General features: G+C 39.0%; 1 protein-coding gene across 2 annotated transcripts in view; it reads right to left on the bottom strand.

The window, feature by feature from the left end:
* Cntnap5 (contactin associated protein family member 5) overlaps positions 1-23,553 on the bottom strand; it is a 928,932-nt gene that overhangs the window by 576,594 nt on the left and 328,785 nt on the right. The window contains exon 1 of one of the 2 annotated variants that reach the window (XM_029481709.2): positions 8,219-8,301. The exons of the other annotated variant lie outside the window; for it this stretch is intronic. Coding sequence (XP_029337569.1) covers positions 8,219-8,224 — 6 coding nt within the window. The 5' untranslated portion in view covers positions 8,225-8,301. Of the gene's footprint in view, positions 1-8,218; positions 8,302-23,553 lie in introns of those variants that run through there. 2 annotated transcript variants of the gene reach the window in all.

The raw sequence follows: 23,553 nt of genomic DNA, 5'->3' as shown, positions 1-23,553 counted from the left end.
ATACCTTCAGAATGATACTCTGCATTGTGTTCTAAGATTTTGACCTGCAACTTTTCTCATGGAGCACTTTATGAAATTAGTGTACCCCAAAAAAATGTGATCACACTGTCAGGATGTGGGAACTCATTTACAGAATTTTAAATCTTTTGCTGGCTTTTGGGAAACAAACTCTTACTATGTTACCAGTTTGACCCCAGACTCTCAATATCTTCTCCTTCAGCCTTTAGAGAGAAAACTGCTGCAATTTTAATTATATGGCATCTGAAAGTTTTCAATGGGATTTCAAGGACACACTCTTAATGCTGATTCAGTACTAAGGGCCACTGGAATGTCATTGTAACATACAGTTTCTTCCACTCCCACAGCTGACCTCAGGGCTCTTAATTCTCCAACTGGAGAGTGGAGTGCTGGAGAGGAGCAAAGAAAGTGTCAGCAAGGAGGAATCTGTAGCTCCATGGTAGCAGCCTATCAGGACAGTAAAGAAAGAATCCCAAGGTGTTGTTGGGTGGCACTTGCTGTTGGCTGCTGACCCCTCCACTACACATGAATGTAGAGTACTTTCCTAGTCTTTTCCAGGTGCAATTAGTCAAGGGCAGAGTATGTTTGGTGCTGGTTTTATGAGGGCCACGTAATGACCAGAACGTTGCTCTGGCTGTGGTTTTATGGCATCTCCTCTCAGAACTTTTCAGGCTCATGGCCATGTGTAAGTGTCTGCACCAGGAGATAAGCCTCAGCTTGTCAGCCAGGTAAGCACTTTCCTTCCAAGCTCACCTAATTCCCCCAACTGAGAATTTCAGGGGAGATAACAAACACAATTGGAAAGGAGTATTAAAGTCGATAGCACATGTCTTTTTTTTTTTTTTTCTTTTGCTGTCTTGAGATTTGAATCTCAGCAGAGGCTGCATAAGTTTGGTGTCTGTCAGCTGTAGGTAAAACCCTGTAGCAAACCGAGCTTATCAAAATCTCCTCTCTGCTACTCTCATTTTTATTTCACTCTTACTTGTCTTTATTAAGCAGGAGGATCTAAAAAAAAATTACAAGTTGTTCAAGCACTGATTCCCCCCATAGGGGGAAACAACAGTATTTGCAGTTTTGAAATGGATTCTTGGAATACGATAGGGGTAGGTGTGAGGCAGATAAGAAAAGAAGAAAAAGAAAGGAGGCAGAAAACACTTTCTACATTAAAGGAAGTAATTTCTGTTGTCAACTTTGCTGCTAAATTGAGACCAAAACCCCTGGCTATTTTTTGCAATCTTTGAGGTCTGTCTTCAAGTGAATGAAAACCAAATAAAGTACCTGCTAATGTGCTTTTGACAGTAGAAAAAGTTCACTTCAGGTTGGGGAGATGTCTCAGTCAGGAATGGTTGCTGTGCAAGCATGGAGACCTGTACTCTATTCTCAAGACACACAGAAAAAGTTGGGTCCAGGGGCATATATATTCCAGTGCTGGGGACAGAAACCGGATGATCTTGCTAGTCAGCTAGCCTTGTTGAGGTAGTGAGGTACAGATTCAGTGAGAAACAGCTGATATTCAACTCTGACCTCGGCATGTGTAGCAGGGCAAGAGAGTGAAGAGGTTTCTCCTTCATGTATTCTTTCTAAGAATACATTTCAGACTTAACAAGAATTGGATACCCTTGACAGAGAATCCAATGGAATATTACCCATATCTATTCTAGTAACCTGAGGTCAAAATGCCCCAGCTAAATTATTCTAGCTTCTGTTAAATTGCCTGCCTGTGCAACAAATTCCCCACCTCCTTACATGCAGCCGCAGAGAGAGATACCCAGATATGTTATTCTTTTTTTTTTCCTTTAAAAGTGCCTTGTTCTAAATGCCTTAGGGTATGCAGATAAGATCTGAAATACCTGCATTTACTCCCAGCCAGCTAAAATAAAGATTTGAATTGCCATAAACCGTGTCTCAGTGGTTATATCTGGTGGGATCCTATAACACGGGCACACGCATGCTTTAATATGTGCAGTCACAAATATTTGGCCAAGACATGTACACGCATACACACACACACACACACACACACACACAAGCACATTCACACATACACAGAGGGGAGAGAGAGAGAGGGAGAGGGGAAGAAGGAGAAAAACCTGTCATTTTAATTGGTGAGAGAAATATAAGTGTTTGGTATGAATGAGTAGATAATATCACAGTGCTATTTCTTTGCATCCATACATACACACACACACACACACACACACACACATATGAAGGCAGATGTTGCTGTTTTACCAATATGTCTACAATGATTCTATTTTACTCTTCAATTACCTTTCTTTTTCTAGCAACCTCCTATATAATATCACTGCATTTTTGTTCTCATAATGAAGCATGAAGCCACTGGACTTTGAAGGGAAAGTGTTACTAAACATTACCTATGACTGTTTTTTCATGTACAAACCCAGGCCTTACATATTTCCTCTCAGAATCTTTTCTAATCTCTATCATATCACTTATTGATTAGAGTTAAAGATTCCTGCTAGAATGAGCTATGGAACCCTGGTAAGATTTGCACAACAGCAGTCTAGCACTGGAGCAGCTAAGGGAGGAGAAACTAATGTTCCAGAATAGTCTAAGATAGAAACTGAATTTGAGAATAGCAAGATGGAAAACTCCTGCCTCAAGAAGAATAGAGGAAGGTAGGAAGAAGAAGGAACGCAGAAAGAGAAGTTGAGGAGGGAACTATGTAGAAGTGATGACCATATCAAATACTATTATTCTTAGTTTCTGGTATAAAAATATAATGTGGAGAAAGTTGATCATGTCCTTTTTACATTTTCCTAAAGGTTAATACAATGAAAGTAGAGCACCCAGTGTCATGACATTTGTTAGCATTTTGTCTAAACTGTACCCCACAGTTACCTGGCAACAGCCATGTATGCTCCTCCCAACAGTTACCTGGCAATAGCCAGGTAGGCCTGACCCACTATAAAAGGGGCTGCTTGCTCCATCCTCCCTCTCTTGTTCCTTTCTTGCTCTCTTGAGATCTTGCTCCCTTGATCTTCCATTCCTTCCCTTTCTCCTCATTCTTTTACCCCCTCTTGCTTCACATGTATCTAAATCAAAGTAAGTTATTTCTCATATCACATGTATCCAAAAGCCATCTGTATTTTGTGTTTAAAGCCAAATTGACTGCCCAAGTTGTCATGGAGACCACAGGGAGGTGTTGGCTAGTGCATTCTGTCATTTAATATATATATATATATATATATATATATATATATATATATATACACTGATAGATTATTGTTTATTATTTTTCAGACTTCTGACTACATTGACAGCTATGGTAACTTTAACTTGACAGCTAGAAAAAGCTTTCAGAGATGCAATCTGTTACTTCCTTACCTACACTCAGGTTCCATTGGTTAAATGCTTCATATTTCCTCTTCTTGCTATGCCACTGTCCTAACATTATTTGAGTTTTTTTATAAATTTGCCAAACCCGAATGACACATTCCACTATAGGATCCAACTTTTTAATCACAAATTCTTGTTCCTTCTGTCTGTCCCACAAAAGGCTCATCTTAAAGATTCTTCATGTTGTTCACTCATGTTGTTTTCTCTTTTGTACATTTGTAAGTTACAAGAAACCTACTCAGATCTACCTCTTATGGACCAAATAGACTCCATCCAGATAAGTACATCTGCCCAAAGTTCCCACTTACCACCTATTTCAGAGGGAGGTATTCCTCTGGGTTTCAAATGTACAACTTATAAAACTTTTTTCTTTCTCCCAATGTACTTCATCTTATTCTCTACCTATAATAATGTGTTTCAACATTTTGTCAAGTCCAGGCGCTTACTACATCTAGGACAGCTCCAGAGAAACAACCTCCAGATGCTCCAATCTCCTCTCACAAACACAGATTTTTCTACTGGATCTGTTTCTTCTGATCTATCATTATATAGCTCCACAGACCATGGAAAGCAGGAAGTAGCCAACTCTCCTAAAACTGGACAAACATCTCCCATACCTATTGTTCTAGGTTCCCTAGAGACACATTGCCCCCAAAGCTACCTGGAAGTAGTCACATATCATGAGAATCCTACTCCTGCTTCACCATCACCTCTTTCAAATTTTTTCTTTTTTTAATTAAACCAAAATGGGGGAATGTTAACACTCTGTCTAAACTCCACCTTGCATTTACCTGGCAACAGCAAGGTAGGCCTTACTTTAAAGGTAGGCCACTATAAAAGGGGCTGCTTGCCCCCTACTCCCTCTCTTGGGCTCTTGCTCCCTTGCTTTTCCATTCCCTTTCTTCCCCTTCCCCCTCTGTCTCCACGTGTTCATGAATGACCTCTTCTTCTCTTCTCTTCTCTTCTCTTCTCTTCTCTTCTCTTCTCTTCTCTTCTCTTCTCTTCTCTTCTCTTCTCTTCTCTTCTCTTCTCTTCTCTTCCCTCCCCCCCCTCTCTCTGCATTTCTCTGCCTCTACTAACATCTTAACTCCCCACCCCATGCCCTGAAAAAACTATTCCATAATATACAGTCATGTGGCTGGGGCTGGTCCTTCAGGGGGAAGGGATGCCATGCCATAGGCCTGCTGTCCCCATACCTGACTATACCCCCATAGAACATATTCTTTCTCTCCTCATCTTCTTATAAACATATCGGTATTAGCTGAAGTTTTGAGGATTATTTTTTTGGAGGTTTACCCTTGTGCTGCGATTAATTTTGTGTCTCTCTATTGAAACAATGGTCCTTAAGGAATTAGAATCTCCTGGGACATTCATAATGAGAGGAGGGAAAGGCTTAATGTCAGCCAGAGGAGGAACTCTTCTCAGCAGATTTCACACAGTACTGTCAATTTGCCAGATCCCTTGCAGGTAATACTGAGTGAAACTAGCAGTGGGTAGCACCACACCCTGAGCAGCTCTTCTTAGTGATTCTCACCACTTTTCTTCTATTTCAGTCTAAATAGAAGACACTTTGGGTTTAAGAAGTGGGTAGGTCTTTTAACCCCTATCTGGGGACACACTGAATATCTACTTTTTTTTTTTTTTTCACTTTTGTTTTCTTTTTAAAATCATTGCTTACTTGTTATGGCTGCCAACCCCAGGCTCTGATGTTAACAAATCTGATATTGTCTTTCAAGGTGAAAAGGGGGAGATAGCTTTCTCTCTAATTTCTTCTGCTTTCCTCATTCCCCTCTTTCCTCTCATCTCTCTTTCTTTACCATGTGAAGACACAGGAGAGAACTACCTGCAGATCAGGAAGAAGGTCCTCAGCAGAAGATGGATTTACAAGATAATCTTCTTATTCCTGACTCCAAACACACAGGAAATAAACTAGCTTTCTGGTCTACTGAGTCTATAGTGATTAAGACAACAGATCTTTAGAATGACCAGTATACACTGAATAACTTTGAAGTCTAAGTACAAAGAGTGAAACTATACAAACTCAATGAAAATGAATGCTCTTGGCCTCTTTCTATCATTGAAATATTACACATTTTTTTTCTACACATGAAGTTTGAGGATATAGTTAACATGAGAGACTGTCTACTTGAAGCTCTGGGTTTAATCCCTAGCACTGAAAATCCGGCATGGTGGCATACTTCTATAATGCCAGCATTCAAGAGACAGACACAGGAGGATGAAAAAAAATCACTGTCATCCTTGTCTCTATAAATGAATTTCCGGTCAGCCTGGGCTATAGGAGAGCCTATTCCAATACCCTAAAATGTAGAAAGGCCTCCAACATTGCAAATTCAAAATGTCCCACAACACTCATTTCAGAATCAAAAGACTTTTTGCTGCCCAGTGTTAACTCTTCTTCAGTAGCAGAAGTTGGGTTCGCTGTTACTTGTCCAGAGTCCACATAACCTGAAGAAAAAATAACATGACCAGGGCTGCAATTTCACTTACACCTATATGGCATGTGGCTGCACTGTTTCTGCTGTTGTTGGCAGATAATCTGGGGCTCTAAATTCACCCATAAAAATAGACAGTGAATTTATTCAACTAAGAAAAGAAATAATTTTTATTCATTTCCATATCTTTTTGGAGCATCTACAGGAAGCTATTCATTTAGAACAGCATAAAAGTGATAATAAGAATTTGACACTGGATTTAAAATAGCAAGCTATTTTTAAATTCACAATTTTTGGAGGGTAGAAACTTATTGCTTACTATATCCTGAATTTCATTTGTTACTTAAAACAAAGTTATAGTTTTTATTTTTTAAAATAGTAAAACAACAGCAAAAACCAGATTACAAAGGTGTCCTAGAACTGAGAATTGATCACACTTTTGCATTTGCTCCCAACAGTGCTTCTACTCTGAGCATTAATCATGCTCTCTGCTGTTGCTGTGCACATACATCAGAGGAATCAGGACATTCTGCTACAAAGCAGAGGATTCAAACTGGATAGAAGTGTTCACACCAAACTGCACTGAAGGTGAGAAACACTCAAGTTCTGCCCAAACTTCACATCTTTTTCAAGCTCAGAGTGATAATTCGACACATGGCCTCATTTCTCTTAAGAAATTCTGCTAGCAAGTAACAGGGATTCTGTATCCATCATTCCATCAATCTGGCAAGTGGCATCTTGTTTTTCTTCTGTTGTTGTTGTTGTTGTTGTTTTAGAGGTGTATGGGTGCATATGGGCATGCACATGTGTGCATGTGTGTGTGTGTGTGTGTGTGTGTGTGTGTGTGTGTATGTGTGTGTGTGTGTGTGTGTGTGTGTAGTGCCTGTAGAGGCCAGAAGACATTGCTGGATATTTTCATCAATTCCTTTCCACTTTATTTCTTAAGGCAAGGACTCTAGATGAACTGGGAGCTCCCTGAGGCCACTAGGCTGGCTGGCCAGTGAGTCACAGAGTTCTGTCTCCAGCTCCTCAGAGTTTCTAGGCATTTTGTTTGTTTTTCTATTGCTGTTATAAAATACTGACAAAAAGAAACTTGTGGAGGAAAGGATTTATTTCATTTCAAAGTTTAGAGTTCAACATGAAGGGAAGTAAGAGCAGGGACTCAAGGCAGAAACTAAAGCAGAGACGATGGATGAGCATTGCTTGCTGACTTGCTCCTTATCGCTTTCCCAGCCATGATTTTGGTAGGCCTCAGTTTTTGTGAGGATCTTGGAAAGAACTACCCTTAAAGCAAGGTCTAGTGTACCATGATTTTGGTACTGAGAATGGGTCACCTTATTACATGAATATGTATATCTCAGAAATACTGCATAAATAATCCCTCAAAAGCTTAAAAAAACAAAACAAAACATAGTACATATGCGTATACATGTACACACATACATATAGACATACATATGCACACAGACACCTACATGTATACACATATGAGTACACACAGATGAACACAAAGCTATATAACTCCAGTGTACCCTGAGCACCTGGAAACCTGAAACAGCTGAGAGCTTGAAGCTGAGAGTATCTTTTGTTCTGACACAGAAAGTAATCACATATTATTTTAGAAATATCATATAGACAAAATACAGTATTTTGGTAAGCCTAAGCACAACCATAACTTCATCCAGTAAAGTAAACCTTGAGACAAAGGCAAGTGTACCCTTACGGATGTGTTCAAGTGTTCTCAGCTGGGGTGGGGTAACTTCACATTGTCCCTACTGCACTGGCCTCCTGAATAAACAAGAACTATGCACTGCAGATTAAGGTGTTCATGCCTGCTCCAAGGTATTGTAAAAGTATAGTTAAATAACAAGCAAGTGTCATGCAGTAGGTGGAGTGGCGGGACACCCAGCAGATGATGTACTATGAACAAATTTAAGAGCAATCAATAATCATGATTAGGGAGATGAGTCAGTGGGAAGAAAACCTAAGTTCAAATTCCTAGATTCTTTGCAAAGCTACAGTATGTAAAACTATGATACATTGTGATTCCATTGTTCTCCCAGTGAGGTGATAGGTGCAGACAGACTCTCTGGAAACTCCTGGGCCAGCTAGCCTGATGAACTGGCATCCACATGTATATTATGCCATGTAGGCATCTTGACTCACAGGAACACAAAAATGAGCTCAACATCCACTATCTAACATTTGTACACTGTAATTTTTCTTCTTTCCTAGCACACCTCTGGTTTCCATATCCTACATTAATGCTTTGCCTGGTTGAAGAGGATTATAAAACTTCCTTCTGTCTGGTTCAGCATTTACAGAGAATGAAAACTTAAGTACGGTGTCTGAAGATGCTGCTGACTCTATTATACAGTGCTACAAACCTTCATTCTTCTACGACAGACAGTAATAAATCTGTACAATTTGAATCTACTACAATCTGTAATCACTTAATGGTGTCTCTCCATTCTCCCACCTATAACAGAACAGAAAAATAATAAAAGTTAAAGCAATGTGTGGGGAAGGTTTACACAGTAAATGTAAAAGCTGTTGAATTTTAGGAGTATCTTGGAATATATCCCCAGAGGAATGACTTGTTGACACAAAATAGGATAAATTCCAGAGTTTTGACAGGCATTGTAGCCAAATTGCTTCCTTGTTCCCTGAGACCCACACTGTCTAAGAAATCTTGCTGAAGTCTTTTGTTGTAGATTCCATCCACTCCCTTCCTCTTTTTCTTCCTATATCCCACTCCCTTTTTGACAAAGAATGACAAAATGCAAATCACCAGTCAGATTTATTCCTGTGCCACGCTTAGTAAACATAGCCAAACTAATTATTCAGAGCCAGAGCTAGTGACTCTGAAAGCTGACAGGATTACGTGAATAAATTTCACTACAGACATTACCTCTTTGTGATAAAATCTCAGTCTTAATTTCCAGTGAGGTTGTCAAAATGCATTAGAGATCTCACTCTATTAAAGCAGCTTTGAGTTTTGTGAGCTTGCTGGCTGAGTTATTTAGAAGTTTCATTTATCCAATGTATTTGTAGAGATTTGTAAAGACAACTGGTTTAAAGGATTAACCCTCTTTTAACTGTTTTTCTTTTCAAAGACAGTCAAGACTATTTCTTTCCATCACCAGGGCTAATTGTTGAGCACATATCATTTCATCCTGTTTGCATTATGCAACCTTTCCTTGTCAAGTTTTACAGTTCTTTTGTGCGACCATTTCTTTGCAGTAAGCAATCTTAGCGTATACTAAATGCTAATTGGACCTTTAAAAGGTTACCCTGATAAATATATTTATGTCTCAATTTAAATTTTCTGGGCACAAAGCAGTGAATGGGCACAGTCACTTTGTCCTGTCCTTCGTCTGTACTCATGGTCCTCTTACATCTACCTTGGTCTCAGCAACATTTGATTACTTTGATTTCTTGCACATGTCCCCAGTACCTGATTTCACCTTCTCTGTGTCTGCTAAGAATAGAAGGGCTCTGAGATAAGAAGTCAGTCTCTGGAACTTCCTGTCTGCTGTCTAAAGTAAGGTCCTTCAAATGATTTTAATATCTGATTACCCCTGGTAAGGGCTGGTGGAAGGAATGTTTCCTAGTCTCATTTCTGTTGCTGTGACAAAGTACCCTGACAAAACAAACTTAGTGGAGGAAAGACTTCTTTTAGCTCAGAATTCTGGGTTACAGTCAATCATTGCAGGGAAGTCAAGGTACCAGGAAACTGAAGCATCAAGTCACATCATATCCACAGATGAAAAGAAATAAATCCACACATGCTGACGGCTCATTTGCCTTATTGCTTATGCTCATCTTGACTTCTCTCCACTCTTATACAGCTCAAGAGCCCCTCTCTAGGAAATGATAACAACACTGTGGGCTGGGTCTTCTCACATCTATTATTTGATTTAAGATAATCCCACACAGATCTTCCCAGGGGAACCCAGTGTAGCCACTCTTTCTATTCTGAGGTGACCTTAGGGTTTTTTTGTTTTTTGTTTTTTTTTGGATGAGAAATAAAGAGAAACATCATAGAGTGTAAGACACTGAACTCACTGTGACTTTATGCTTTCTATGATCAGATTATATATCCTTCCTATTTCTTGTTACCTGTATTCCATTTGAATCACCCTATCTGAATAGGTTAACATCTTCTATCTATCCTGCCTCTCTAAACATTCTTTTTCACAAATATTGGTATCTTTTTTGCAGAAGCTTATTTTTCTGTTACATTAAAAACACCTCTATAAATATACATAATTTTACTGAGATGATGGTTGATATCCAAAATGTAAATATTCTACTGATGTTTACAAAATTTTACTAGAACCAAGTACTCTGAACTGATTATCTACCATATTGAGCATTTAACCATCCTTTCAGGCATACAGCCATATAGGTACTTGGTTTCAGTCTTACAATTTTGTAGATGGGTTTGCCCTTCCTAGTATTCCTCAAAAATACTGCTCGATCTCATTTTGTGCTTTTATATCATGTCATTTATGTATCTAATAGAACATTATTCTGGCACTAAAAGGAGTCTTGTTGAGCTGAAATGAGATCCCAGAAAACAATCTCCACTAGGAAGTACCACTTCAGTGGATGGTAGTTTTGAAGTGATGAAAAAGAGTTACTTTGGAATGGATAGAGCCTAGTGCCTTCCCTGAATCTGAGGTTCTATGTGGCCAGGGATATTAGTAAATACATTTGACATGCACTCTATTTTCAGAGCCTGAAGTTACACTGTGATAGATGATAGTAAGTACCCATAGGTGAACATATGATTATAAAGAACAAAGAAGACCATCATACACACTGTTTATAAGCCTATAATCCTGGATCTGGCTTGGAATAACCTCCCAATGAATGAATGCATGTGTTCAGGCAAGTTTCCTAAGTTCTTTAAAAACACAAGCTTTCCTTAAGGACAGAAAGACCACATCCCAGGCTAAAATGATGGTTCAGTAAAGAAAATAGTAATACATGCATAAGGATATGAGTTTGACCCTCATGCTCCATTTGAAAATCTGGGCATCATAAGGTATACTGGTACTCCTAGCACTGGCTAGGCAAGACACATATAACCAGCTATCCTAGCCTATTCACAGAGCGCTAATCAATGAGCCCTGTCACCTACAGTCTTGGCAAATATGTGCACATATATACACACTCATACAAATACAAATACACACATATATACACACACGCACACACACGCACACATGGATGTGCACATGCGGTGGGGCTAGGGAACATAGCATCTAGGAGCTGTTTGAGCTATATTCAGAGGCTCCTGTATGACCATGGGATAGCCTCTTTGAGGACCCGCTGCAGTATTTGCACAATCTGTCTCCACAGACTTGGGGTCCCTCTAGGGTAGTTGTCTCCTAGCCCTGCATTCTGCCATGTGACAGTATGATAGAAGTATGGTTCAGGACAAAACCAAACATCTGACCCCAAGCCTTGAGTTATGACTTTTCAGGGTTTGATCTCTCTATGATCAGAGTCTTCACTGAGAGTGTTAGGAGTGAAACAATAACTTCTTTCCCTGGGACAGGCTTTAGCTGACTAATTCCTTGCCTAGCTTGCAAAAAGCATTGAGTTCAATCTCAATACTATGTATACCACATATTGTGTTGCATGTATGCAATCCCAGAGCTCAGAAGGTGGAATCAGAAAGATTAGGAGATTAAGACTAATCTCAGTGACATGGTGAGTTTGAGAGGAGCTTGGGCTATATAAGATTTTGATTAAGAGAAGGAGGGTGGTCCTTACCCTTCCATCTCTCAAAAGCTACTAGAAAATCCATTTGCTTCCCACAGTCTCTGTTAATTCTCAGAGGAGAGGCAGCCAGCTTGACACTTCATCCTTTGTCTCCTCTTTTTCATCCTTAGCATAACTTTCTGGGATTGGCTTCCATTTAGAAATATGCACAGTAGACTCTACTGTGAGAATGGTCTGGCTAAAGTTATGAGGGCTGTGTGCAGACCTGGAGATTGGATGTCATGGAAAAACCTCAGTGATTAAAAAAGAAATCTTTTGTTCAAAATTAGGGATCCTAGTAAAATTACCAGTATCTCTTAGAGGTCTACGCTGCCTGCCAAGACCTTACTATTCCCAGCAGAAGGACTGACTCAATCCTCATCGCTCAGAATGCCAGCTATTGTGAGGGTTGGGAAATGAAAGGTTTTAAGCTTTGGATCACACACAATTAACATAAATGGAACAATAATGTATGATTCTCTCAATAAGTTCTGATGGCTACAGGGCCAAGATATTTTCTATTCCAAGCTGACAAGAATGCAATTACCTTAGAGAAAAGTGAAACATCAACATGACCTTCGTAGCAGATACTTAAATCAGGAAGGCAGATACTTCATTGGAGGTTAGTGCAGTCTGATGGCTTTGTGTTTGGCAGGTGACTACGAGACCCTGACCATTAGGCTTTAACCACTTCACACAGCCCAGCTTACTGTTCTCCTTTCTGCCTTGAATTTAGGAAGGGTGACTACCTGATCTTGACCTTCCCATCCTACAGAAACATGGTAAATATACATCCCTTTTCCACTGAATTTACTCTGCCTCAAGTATTCTGTTATATCCATAGAAATTGCACTGTGGTGATAACTGAATTACTTTCCAAAGTCTCGTCTCCAAATGCCATACGAGGATGAGGACTTTGATACCTGACTTTGTGATGCACACAAACATTGATCTACAAAGGAAAATGGCAACTTTTTTGAAAAATACTAGGAGAACTTGAGAGAAAAGGGTGCTGTAATAGGAAACCATTTACAGTGAGATTGAGATAATGCTACAAAGTGTAGGGCAGAAGGAATGGTGAAGGAGTACATAAAATTTCCATCATACAGTATTACTGTTTGCATTGATAATGTCACCAGAGGCCTGTCCATGCTCTAAAGACTTGATATGTAAGACAGAATACAAAGGAAGGATGCTGAAATACTGGTATGTACCCATAGAGAGGATGCTGGGACACCCATCTCCCTCTGTCTCTCTTTTCTTTATGTGGTATGTGTTCCTGATATCCATGAGCCTGAAGAAATGGGATCAATAAGCCATAGACTGTAAAATTCTTGAAATGTGAATCAAAATAAATTCATGGTTTTTATGTTAATTATGTTGAGTTTATTTTTTATGGTAATAGAAACTTGTATGCAAAGATCCTACTGAATAAAGATTTGATTTCTTTTTTTAAGTGTAAGCTTCCAAAGTAGAATAGAGTAGAAAACCCTATTGTAGGGAGGATTTGGCTTAAAACAATGTAAGCACGTTCTTGAGAGAAAGGCTACTTAACAATAGCAGAGATTAGATGATACAGTACCATCACTATGCCAACCTTACACACCTTTGTAGGACTGTCACAGGGGGATTTCTGTGAGGATGAGAACTGGGTTGGATGATTGCCAAAGTTACAGATTTTGCGTCTGGATTTTTTAATCAAAAATAGCATTTCACTTAGAGAAAAAAGTGTGTTGCAAGTCTCCAGAGGACATGGGTCTCCACTGCTTGCATCGCAAGGTCTTAACAGAGTGGAGAAGAAATTTAAGCAATGTATTAAACACTCCGTGGACATTCTGAGCAGATGCCACAGAAATTCTGGAGTTCCATTGCAGTAGCAGTAGAACATGAGAGAGAGAGAGAGAGAGAGAGATGCTACCATCCATCACTCTATAGGAAATAACAATACTGTGTTCAAGGTCAATTGAGCTTATATTCCCTATATACTCACCCCAAGCAGTTCACTTATTCACTGAGTCACTTATTCATCCAATAAGTATCAGTGAAGTCTAAGTGTGGGATACTGCAAAGATGCACAATGAATGATGAGCTCTGTAGGACTCCATAGCCAGAAGGCAAGCAGGAGAAAGGAAAGAATACAGCATGACAAATAAAGATAGAGAAAGGAGGAAAATGGGGCACTGTGTCCCATCTGTGTTGGTGTCTTCAGAGAGTACAGCAAGCAGATTAACCTTTCCTTATGTGGTTGTTCTTAGTGAAGAAGGAACCACAATATACTTAGTATAGAATTGAAGATGTTCAGGCTGGCCTAGAATTGTTCATGTTATCCCCTTTCCTTGCTACTTAAATCCATATAAACACAGCTCCAGGAAATCAGAAATGGCTGTTATGATTGCTTATTTAGTGGTAAGTGTCAAGTAAGACACAAAGGATGGGGTTGTGAAATGAAAAATATATCCTGACCCAGAGAAGAAATACCTGTGAAAGATAAAAAGGAATAAATCATCAGTTGCAGAATAATTTCCTTGTACAATGCATTACTTTTTGTGGCTGTTATAAAATACCCTAAAATGCACGTTAGCAGAGAAATCGTTTATCTTTGCTCATATGCCCAGGTCATAGTCCCCAATTATGTGGAAGTCATCAAGGCAGATATTTAAAACAGCAAGTCATATCACATTCACTGAACAAAAAGATGTGAATACATGTGAGCCTATTTATGTTCAGTCCCCCTCTACACTTTATAGCTTAGGATTCCCTAATATCCAGAATAGACGGTTCCTCTTACATCAATTACATTATCAAGACAATTCCCACAGACATGCTCAAAGGCTAGCTTAATCAAAAAGATTCTTCACTTAGACTCACTTCTCAGATGACTATAGATCTTGGCAAGCTGAAAATTAAAACTAACTTGCACAAACGGTTATATTGCATCAATGCAGTAAGTGAGCGGAGTGGAAGAACTAGTTTGCCTATCTGTGCTATGAATGATGGCATGCTCACTGTATTGAAGTGGGGTACAAGAAAAGTTATATGTAAACTGCTGACCTTGTATGGTACAATGAATGATAGCTGAGTATTCACTGCTTATTATGTGTTCACTGCAGTGGCACCTATTGTTCCCCTTTTAGTTCTTCTGTTATTGGAGCAAGTGGGAACATTATCTTCATCCATTGTTATGTCTTGCTGTTTTGATTGTCTCACCTGGATCCCTTTATGCTCTAGATTTGTACTGAAGTTCACTGAATGGCCTGGATGAATCAATGCCTAAGTGAAATGCCTAGAGTAAGTAATTCAGGGTATATGTGTTCTGTGGACTTTGAATACTAAGGTCACAGTGCCTATGGAATGGTGGGTGACATTGTCCTTCTCTTAAACATGCTCTACTGCAGCCAAACCCCTGTATTTCTGTGATATCTTCCTGGTTTACTTAAGCATGTTGGGGTATGCTGGGTAGTATTGCTTTAGTTTCTTTTCTACAGTGTGAAGGTTTATTTTATTTATTTATTTATTTGTTTGTTTGTTTTTTTATTTTGTACAACAGTCGAAATTGTTACCTTTTCAATACTTGCAACACTAGCTTTTCCTCAGTGGCACATCACCTTCCTTACAAATTCAGAATCAGAGAGCAATATATGTCTTTAATTGAAGTTGAATGATAAAACTTTGTTGATAAAACTCAAGGTGTAGCAAGACCGCCTCCTTGGTGCCTGAGTTGAAAAGTGACTTTTAATCATATGCCGTGCACCAGCTGCTCATTGGAACAACTTAAGCCACTTAGACATTTGTCTCATCCTTGAGTCCATATGGCATCCCTATGGTCCTCTGGGTTCTTCATTCTATCTGATACTCACCTGTCAGAAGTGGAGCTGCAGAAAGGGCAAGGCAGACACGCAGGGAATATAAAAGGACTGTTGGTGTACCTGACACTGTGGTTATCTCTGCCACACATGACTAAGGAAGTTAAATAGCAGAGGAACAAGATAATTGAAGAATAAGAAATACAGGGTTTATTTTGTATGAACCTATGTATTCATTTTTTATGTAATCAGAATTATGTTAATTTTATATGTATTTAGATTAGCATTCTAAGGCTGTAATCAAATCAATTTTGAATTCAGGAAATTTGCTTATCTTTTTAAGGTCTCAGGTTCCTTGTCGTTAAAGATGCTACATTTAGTGGTTAATCCTAATTGTCAATTTAATGGGATTTTGAATTGCCATGGAAACACACCTTTGGGTACATTCATTAAAGTTTCTAGGGACATTTGAGTGAGAAAGAAAAATTCACCCCTAACTGTGGGAATCTCCATGACCATGGACTGGGCCAACTGATTTAATAAAAAGGAGAGGGTCTAAACACTAATGTTGATCTATTTCTGCTTCTAGACTATGCATAAAATGTGACCAGTTTTAACCTCTCTTTTGCTGTGTCTTCCCACAATGATGGACTGTATCCTCAAACTACACACATACACACACACACACACACACACACACACAAACAATCTCACCTACTTATCAACAACTTTTGTGTGCTCAAAATTTACTTAATTTCTCTTTATCTATTCTACTTTGACCATAAAACTAAATGTCTTCAAAACAGTAAAGATAGTCTTCAGATATTTCTCTACATCAATACTTTATAGTAAGTGGAATAGTTTGCTCTTGCAAAGGAATCAAGTTCAGTTCCCAGCATCCACATCAGGGTGACTTATAACAGCCTAAATCTATAACTCTAGAGGACACAGCGCCTGGCTTCAGTACACACAGTACTTGTGTGTACACACCTACCTACACACAGACACAGACATAACAATAAATAGAAAAAAATAAATCGTAAGCAAACATGGCACAATGACCACAGCCTCAATTTCAGAATTGTGTATGCAGTTGCAGATGGTTTTCTCTGAGTTGAGGCCAGCTTGGCCTACATAGTGAATTCCAAACCAACTGAGCAAGCATATATCTTGATTTTATCCCATGAGTTATAATACACTGAGAACTAATGATGGTAGAAACTATAATGTGATACTGTTCATTAAACTATCTTCACATTCATAGGAGCTGACAACTTGTTCAAATATGTAAATGAATGTACTGGGATTCAAATATTTTATATTAAATGCTGTGATCTATTTATTTTCTCATGTTTTTAAACTTATTATTATTTCATTTTATTTGTTTATGTGTATGTATGTTCAGGTATGTATGTGCATGTACATGGATATGTGTTCCATATCACTCACCTGGCTCATCAAGTAGGTTAGGCTAGCTGGTCAGGCATCCCCAGGAACCTGTTTTTTGAGTACCCAAAACCAAGTAGACAAGTGCCTTTCATCAAACACAACACTTTTTTTTTCATTTAAATTTGCTTTCTTTTTAATTATTTATATGTGCACTCAATTGAGTGTGAATATGAGTGTGAACACAGAAGTCAAATATTCTGGAAGCCCTTGGAACTGGAGTTATTAGTGATGGTGCGCTTCCACATCAGGGTTCTGGGAACTGAAGTCTCAGCCTTTTCAAGAGCAGTATGTGTTGTTAACCAGGGAACTATTTATCTAGGACCTATAGCCAGCATCTTGACCAGGCATATTTTACAGGAGTGTTGGGGATCAAACTCAGGTCTTTGTCTTTGTAAGGCAGACACTTTACAGCTGAACCTCTCCACCTATCTCATACACACTATTTTGGGTTTATCATTTTACACTGTTCTCTTGACTGTAGTGCCTCCGCCCATGGGGGTGTCTCTGTGGATATGAACATAGTATGGAGGAGCATGGTAAGGAATATGGATGCCAGAGAAGACTTCACAGAGCAGAGAGGGTGCACAGGGTCTCTACCGTTGCCTATATGTTCAGAGTTAAGAAGTACATTAAAATAACGATCTAAATAGATCTACAGACTTCTATGACACTGACTTGTCTCTCTCCAAGCCTGATGTTAATATTCACTTCAGAATAGACACAGGTGAGGAATTCAGGTCATATAAAAGCCTACCATAGGCTCCACAAAAAGGTAGGACATAAAGAACTGCTCTCATTGCTCCACATCATCAGAGATAATGTTTTGCCAAGTGTTTCCAGCTCTCCTGAGAATGTTGGTCTGAAAATGCATAGGGCCATTGTGATCCTTGGCATGGACCTGTGGGGCTGGAGGTGAGAAGTAAGGCACATATGCAAAAAGCATCAAAGGTACAGGAGCAGCTTGGCAGGTGCACATTACAAAAGCTGACATTTCAAAATACACAACTAATTTTACTTCAAGTAAATGCCAAAATTTGAAAAATATTAAGAATGTTTTTGAGTGGTGGTGGCAGGTTTTCCCCAGTTAAATATTTTGTTTTGCTTTAAAGGAAATACAGATTCAATCTTTAGACTGCAGATATGAATATTAATTAAGAATGAACCCAAAGAATCAATTCAGCAATAAACAAAGTCACTGGTATTTGTGGTAAAACAAGTATAAGGGCAATGATATATGTTGTGGACATAGTTTCTAAATTTCCCTTTCTCTTTTATTCCCTTTCCTTCCCTAACTTTCTTTCTTCCTTCCTTCCTCGATACCTCTCTTCCTTTTCCTTCTTCTGCACCCATTGCCACACACATCTCTTTGAAACAGCTTCTTAATTACATCTCACATTTTATAGATTAGATTAAATCACATCATGAATAGAATTTTATCTGTCATCAAAGGGCTGGTATACAAGGACCTCAATGTGATTTTGGAATCTGTATATGTTAGGAGAGCCGCAAACATATGCATGACTGTGTGGACACTTGTGTGCATGTGTGTGTGAAGGCCTGAAGTCAACCACAGCTGTTGCCCTCCTAATTTTTCTGAGACAAAATTAAACTCACCATATAGAAAGCAAGCCTAAGTAACCAGTGAACACTAGGGATCCTCCTGTCTCTGCCTACCAGACAACAGGATATCAAGTACACGTCATCATGCCTGGCTTTTTATGTGGTTTCTAGAGTTTTATGTCAGGTCTTCATGCTTGCAAGGCAAATGCTAACACATAAGTTATCATCTCCCAAAACTCAAATATTGAGAATTTTAAAATTTTTAAATTTGCAATGATAAGAAAACTAGATTAAGGTATTAATATATACAGGTATTTGTACATATATAGGATTAAGAAATATTTTGTACATATAACATCTATGCACTCATTCATACATGTGTGTGGGCGCACACACACACACACATCTGAAGGTAGGAAGAAAGAGCTAAGACTTACCCAAAACTTTTAGAATTTAAACCATGTAGTAGTTTCCCCAGATAAACTTCTCCTACTTCAATATGACTTCTTATGTTCAGATCTGCCTTTTCTAGTCTGGCATGTCTGCTTTCCCTGTTCTCATTCAGTTCCATACTCAGAGGATTACTCCTTCAAATCTCTTGATCTTGTAAGCACTAGAGCAGAATGTTCTCACCTCTTACCTTATAGCTGTTGCTTGGGCTCTATCTCTAGTGTAAATAGCAGTGCCATAAGTTCTCTCTAGTTGTAGTGCCAGCCCCTCCTTCTCCCTGTCTTAACCTTCTGGCTACGTTGACTTTGCAGTGGTAGCATTCTCAAGACTTCTTTGCCTCCTGTGTCCCTTAATTTGAGCACACAAATATGCTGTAAAAATTATCACCTACAAAACAAATACCACATAGAAAGCAAGGCATAGAACAGCACACCTGACCTAGGCTCTGCTGCCCTACTTGGTCTGCTTTGTTTTCCACTACAATTCATGTGCTGTGCCCTTGCGTTTTTCCTGGTCCTTCACTGTCTCTTTTAGAATCTGGGTTCTATGTTTATTGTTTGTTTCTTTATTTTGCTGTGTCTCCTGTCCAGTATCTCCTTGATTCAGAAGGGCTCTTCTCATAGCAGGGCTTGTTAAAGCCAAGACTGTAACCAACATGTTCAATAAATCCATATCTGTATGCAAATCATACCTTCTAGTGAATTTGTTGCTCATCTATCTACTGGTGATTCAGATTTTTGTACCTTTTACAATGCCATCTTACTATACCATCATTGCTTAGCCTAAGTGAGCTCAGCATGAGGCTTTATGGCTGATGATTTTCTCTCAAGTCAATACTAGGTGTTTGTCTTACTTACTTTTAATTGCAGTAATAAAACACTGAGACTAAAATCAATTTATGGAAGAAAGTATTCTCCTGACCTACACATCCACATCAGTCTATCACTGGAGAAAGTAAGGACACTGGTGACACACACTCAAGGCAGAGGCAGGAATTGAAGCAGAAATCACAGAGAAAATCTGCTTACTCACTTGCTCACCAGGGCTCTCCAGGACCAGTCTGGGATGGTTCTACCCATAGTGATCTGAGCCTTCACACATCAGAGATTAATGAAGACAATACTCCATAGACTTGCTTATGAGCCATTCTTATGTAAGCCTTTTTTCTCTGTTAGAGTTTTCATTTCCCATGCATATTTAGGTTTATGCCAGGAGAGTTAAAAATATTCAGTACAGGAGCACCCATGCCTATTGTTCCCCCATTTCCAGTGAGTCTTCCCTTCACCTCCATCTCAGCATTATTACTTTTTCCTTTCTACTACATGGCATGCATACATGGGTGTATATACATGGATATGTGAGTGGATGTGCATGTACAAAAGAGAGAGTGATATATATATATATATATATATATATATATATACACACACACATACACAAACATATAGAGCATGTATGTACAAGAGAGAGAGAGAGCATGCATGCATATGAACACACATACATCACATATTGCTATGTGCCCAGACTCGATACCTACCTGGATGTAGTCTTTGCCTTCCACTTTCTTTCTTTTTGTTTCCACTGCTCTTACCAGGATAGCTGACCCCATAGGCCTCTAGAGATACTTCTTTGTCCCCCTCTAGAGATACTTCTTTGTCCCTCATCTCCCAGTAGAAATTTTGGGTTTACAGACTCACATGATTCTATGTCCACCTTTTCATAGTTTCTGTAGTTCAAACACACATCTGTGAACGATCACGTTTTCTTCTTGTTGAACCAATATTTTCACCACCTTGACTAGTATTCATTGAGTTTGCACAGTCACAACTCTGACCCATAATTGTTCCCATCTGAAAGAATTATATATAAGGATGGAAATGGAGAGAAGCCTGAGGACAGGCCCAAAGTGGGATCTAGCTCAAGGGGAGGTCCCAAAACCTGACACTACTACTAAGGCTATGGAGCACTCATAAAAAGGGACCTAGCATGACTGCACTTCTGAAGACCCAACAAGCGGCTGAAAGGACCAGATGAAGATATTTTCACACAACCAATGGACAGAAGCAGCTGACTCCTGTTGTTGAATTAGGGAAGGCTGAAAAGAACTTGAGGAGAAAGGCAGTGCTGTAGAAGGACCAGCAGTCTTAATTAATCTGGATCTCTGAGATCTTTCAAACACTGGACCACCAAACAGGCAGCATACACCAGCTGAAATGAGGCCCCCAACATATAGTAGAGGACTTCCAGGTCTGTGTTCATTCAGATATGATGCACCTAACCCTCCCGAGGTGGGAGGTCCCAGGGAGTTTAGAGGTCGGAGTGGGGGCATCCACATGGGGTGGTATGGGGAGGAGGTGTTGGATATGGAACTGTCGTAGAGTGGATGGGGGGGGTAAAATATTGAGTGTAAATAAGTAAATAAATTAATTAATTAAAAAAAAGAATACTGTGGAATTACTCTATGGTTTGTAGAGAGACAGACAATGTCTAAAATTCTCTGCTAGTCAAAAGAGCCTGGTCTTAGTCGTTTTGGTTGCTGAAAGAGACTATTTTTGGTCTTTTGTGGTTTCCAACAAACAAGCATTTTCCTTGCAACACTTATTATGCATTTTGTGTTCCTCAGAACTAAATTATGTACTCTGCACAGCTCCTTGTTTTCTTCCCATGGGTTTCTTCTATCTCTTTCCAAACTTGCAATAAAGATTGAATTGAAAAACTTCAATGCTCCAGATGCTACTCTTGAAGGAAGAGCTAGTCAGTCAGTAATCTCTAGGGATGTGGGGAGTTCAGGGCAATGTTATAGACCCAAGGGAGAGAATAGCCATCAAAACAGCCTGTGCCTTCAGGAAAGCTGTGCTCCACTGAGAAGAAAAAGAGAAAACACATATTCTCTAAAGGAACAAACAATCTTAAATAATGATATGTGTTGTACACAACAGTCCCTTATTGCTCTATGCAGTATAAAGGACATGGCATTTTCCTAAAGTCCTGGAGACTATAGTTTTTAGAAGGTGACATTTGAGCTGAGCCTAGATGGTTCAGAACAAATATCTCTGAGAAGTGATCTGAGGATGTGAGTTTTATCCAAAATGAACTTAAGTGTAAAGAAACTGATATAGAACACAGCTATGTGTGTTTAGGAACAAATAAAAGACTAATACAGGTGAGGCAAATGCACACATAGAGAGAATGGTAGAGATTTAGATAGGCTGGAAGGGCATTTGATTTCATTTAGGTGTGAATAACAACCAACATAACACTATACCTGCTGGACAGCTATGATTCATTTTACCTGTGAGCACACATTGAAAGTTTATTTGTCCTCCTGGAGAGACATTCCTTTGATAGTCTAAAAACTTTCATCTTCGAGATTCCACTGTAAACTGAAGACGAGCAGTTCTTAAGGAATCTTCTGGGTTTATAGTACTAGATTGGAAATGCTGACACATCAATTTTGTAGATAGAACAAGTTTAACATTCTTGGTCTTTTGGTTCTAAGACAGTCATTGCTGTACTATTGAATCATAGCCTGTAAGCTACTTGAATAAATCATATACAAATATAGAGATATAATTATATGTATTTGTGTTCTATGAATTCTGTTTCTTTAGAAACCCCTGATACAGTGCCACATGGTTATTTTTTTCTGTTGCTGTGATTAAGTACCCTGATACCACAGATGAAAGGAGAAGTGTTTATTGTAGCCAACAGTCCCAAAAGGATATTGTTAATCACAGTCAGGAAGATGCAACACCAATTTTAAAATATTATAGTGGTAGGAGCATCAGGATAGTTGGCCATGTTGTATGAAGACACATGAAGCAGAAAGCAAAAAAGAAATTGGGGATTTTCTACCAAAACCCTACCTCCTCAAGGTTCCATATCGTTTCCAAATAGACCAAGTCCTAAAACACATGTAGCTATGGTTATTTCACGTTCAAACGCCAAGAGTCCTTGTTCATAAACTAGTTAATTATATCTAGACAGGTATATTTGGATACAAAATTCATACACAATGTCTGCTAAGACAGACAGTAGTAGGTAGCACAGAATGAGTTCTGGGGTGGGCTATCCTGTAGACTGCAGACTACTTGGAATGGCAGAAAATATTTGAAAAAGAAGAGTAAATATAGTGGATAAATTACTAACTAAAGTTCTGATTTATGTTTGGTCTAAAGCAAAGGAGTTTGTATAATGAAGGCATCAAGAAATCTGTTTAAATTGTAATTTCCTTGGCCTTTGTCTATTGCTGAACATCATAGAGTGACAGCATAAAAACTTCTTAGGGAGCTGCAGTTGAAATGAACAGACGCAGATTCCTAGGCCTGCATGGATGAAACTCTTTTAAGCATTCACAGAGCAGCAAGGGTTAGTGTGCTGCCAGAGTAACGAATTAGGTTACACACCAGTAAGTAACAAATTAGCAATAGCTCAAAGGAACTGGATGAAAATGGATTTCTTCACAGGAAAGCCAATATACATTTATAGCAGATATGTGTATCGTCATCTCTATTGTAATGGAAAAGGATGTTCTCCTAAAGATGAACATTTATTCTCCTATAGAGGAACCCATGAACTACAGAATGTTATTCTGACAAGAAATAAGAAGTTCTCTCAAGTTGTTGACCAGGGCAGTCCAAGAGACTCACGAAATCTACAGCTATATTGTTGCTGTCCTTGACTTC

The sequence above is a fragment of the Mus caroli genome, unplaced genomic scaffold, assembly GCF_978045245.1.
Source record: "Mus caroli unplaced genomic scaffold, Mus_caroli_1 scaffold_1, whole genome shotgun sequence".
Taxonomy (NCBI): domain Eukaryota; kingdom Metazoa; phylum Chordata; class Mammalia; order Rodentia; family Muridae; genus Mus; species Mus caroli.
Note: the sequence above shows the minus strand (reverse complement) of the source record. Positions and strands in the feature narration are given on the sequence as shown.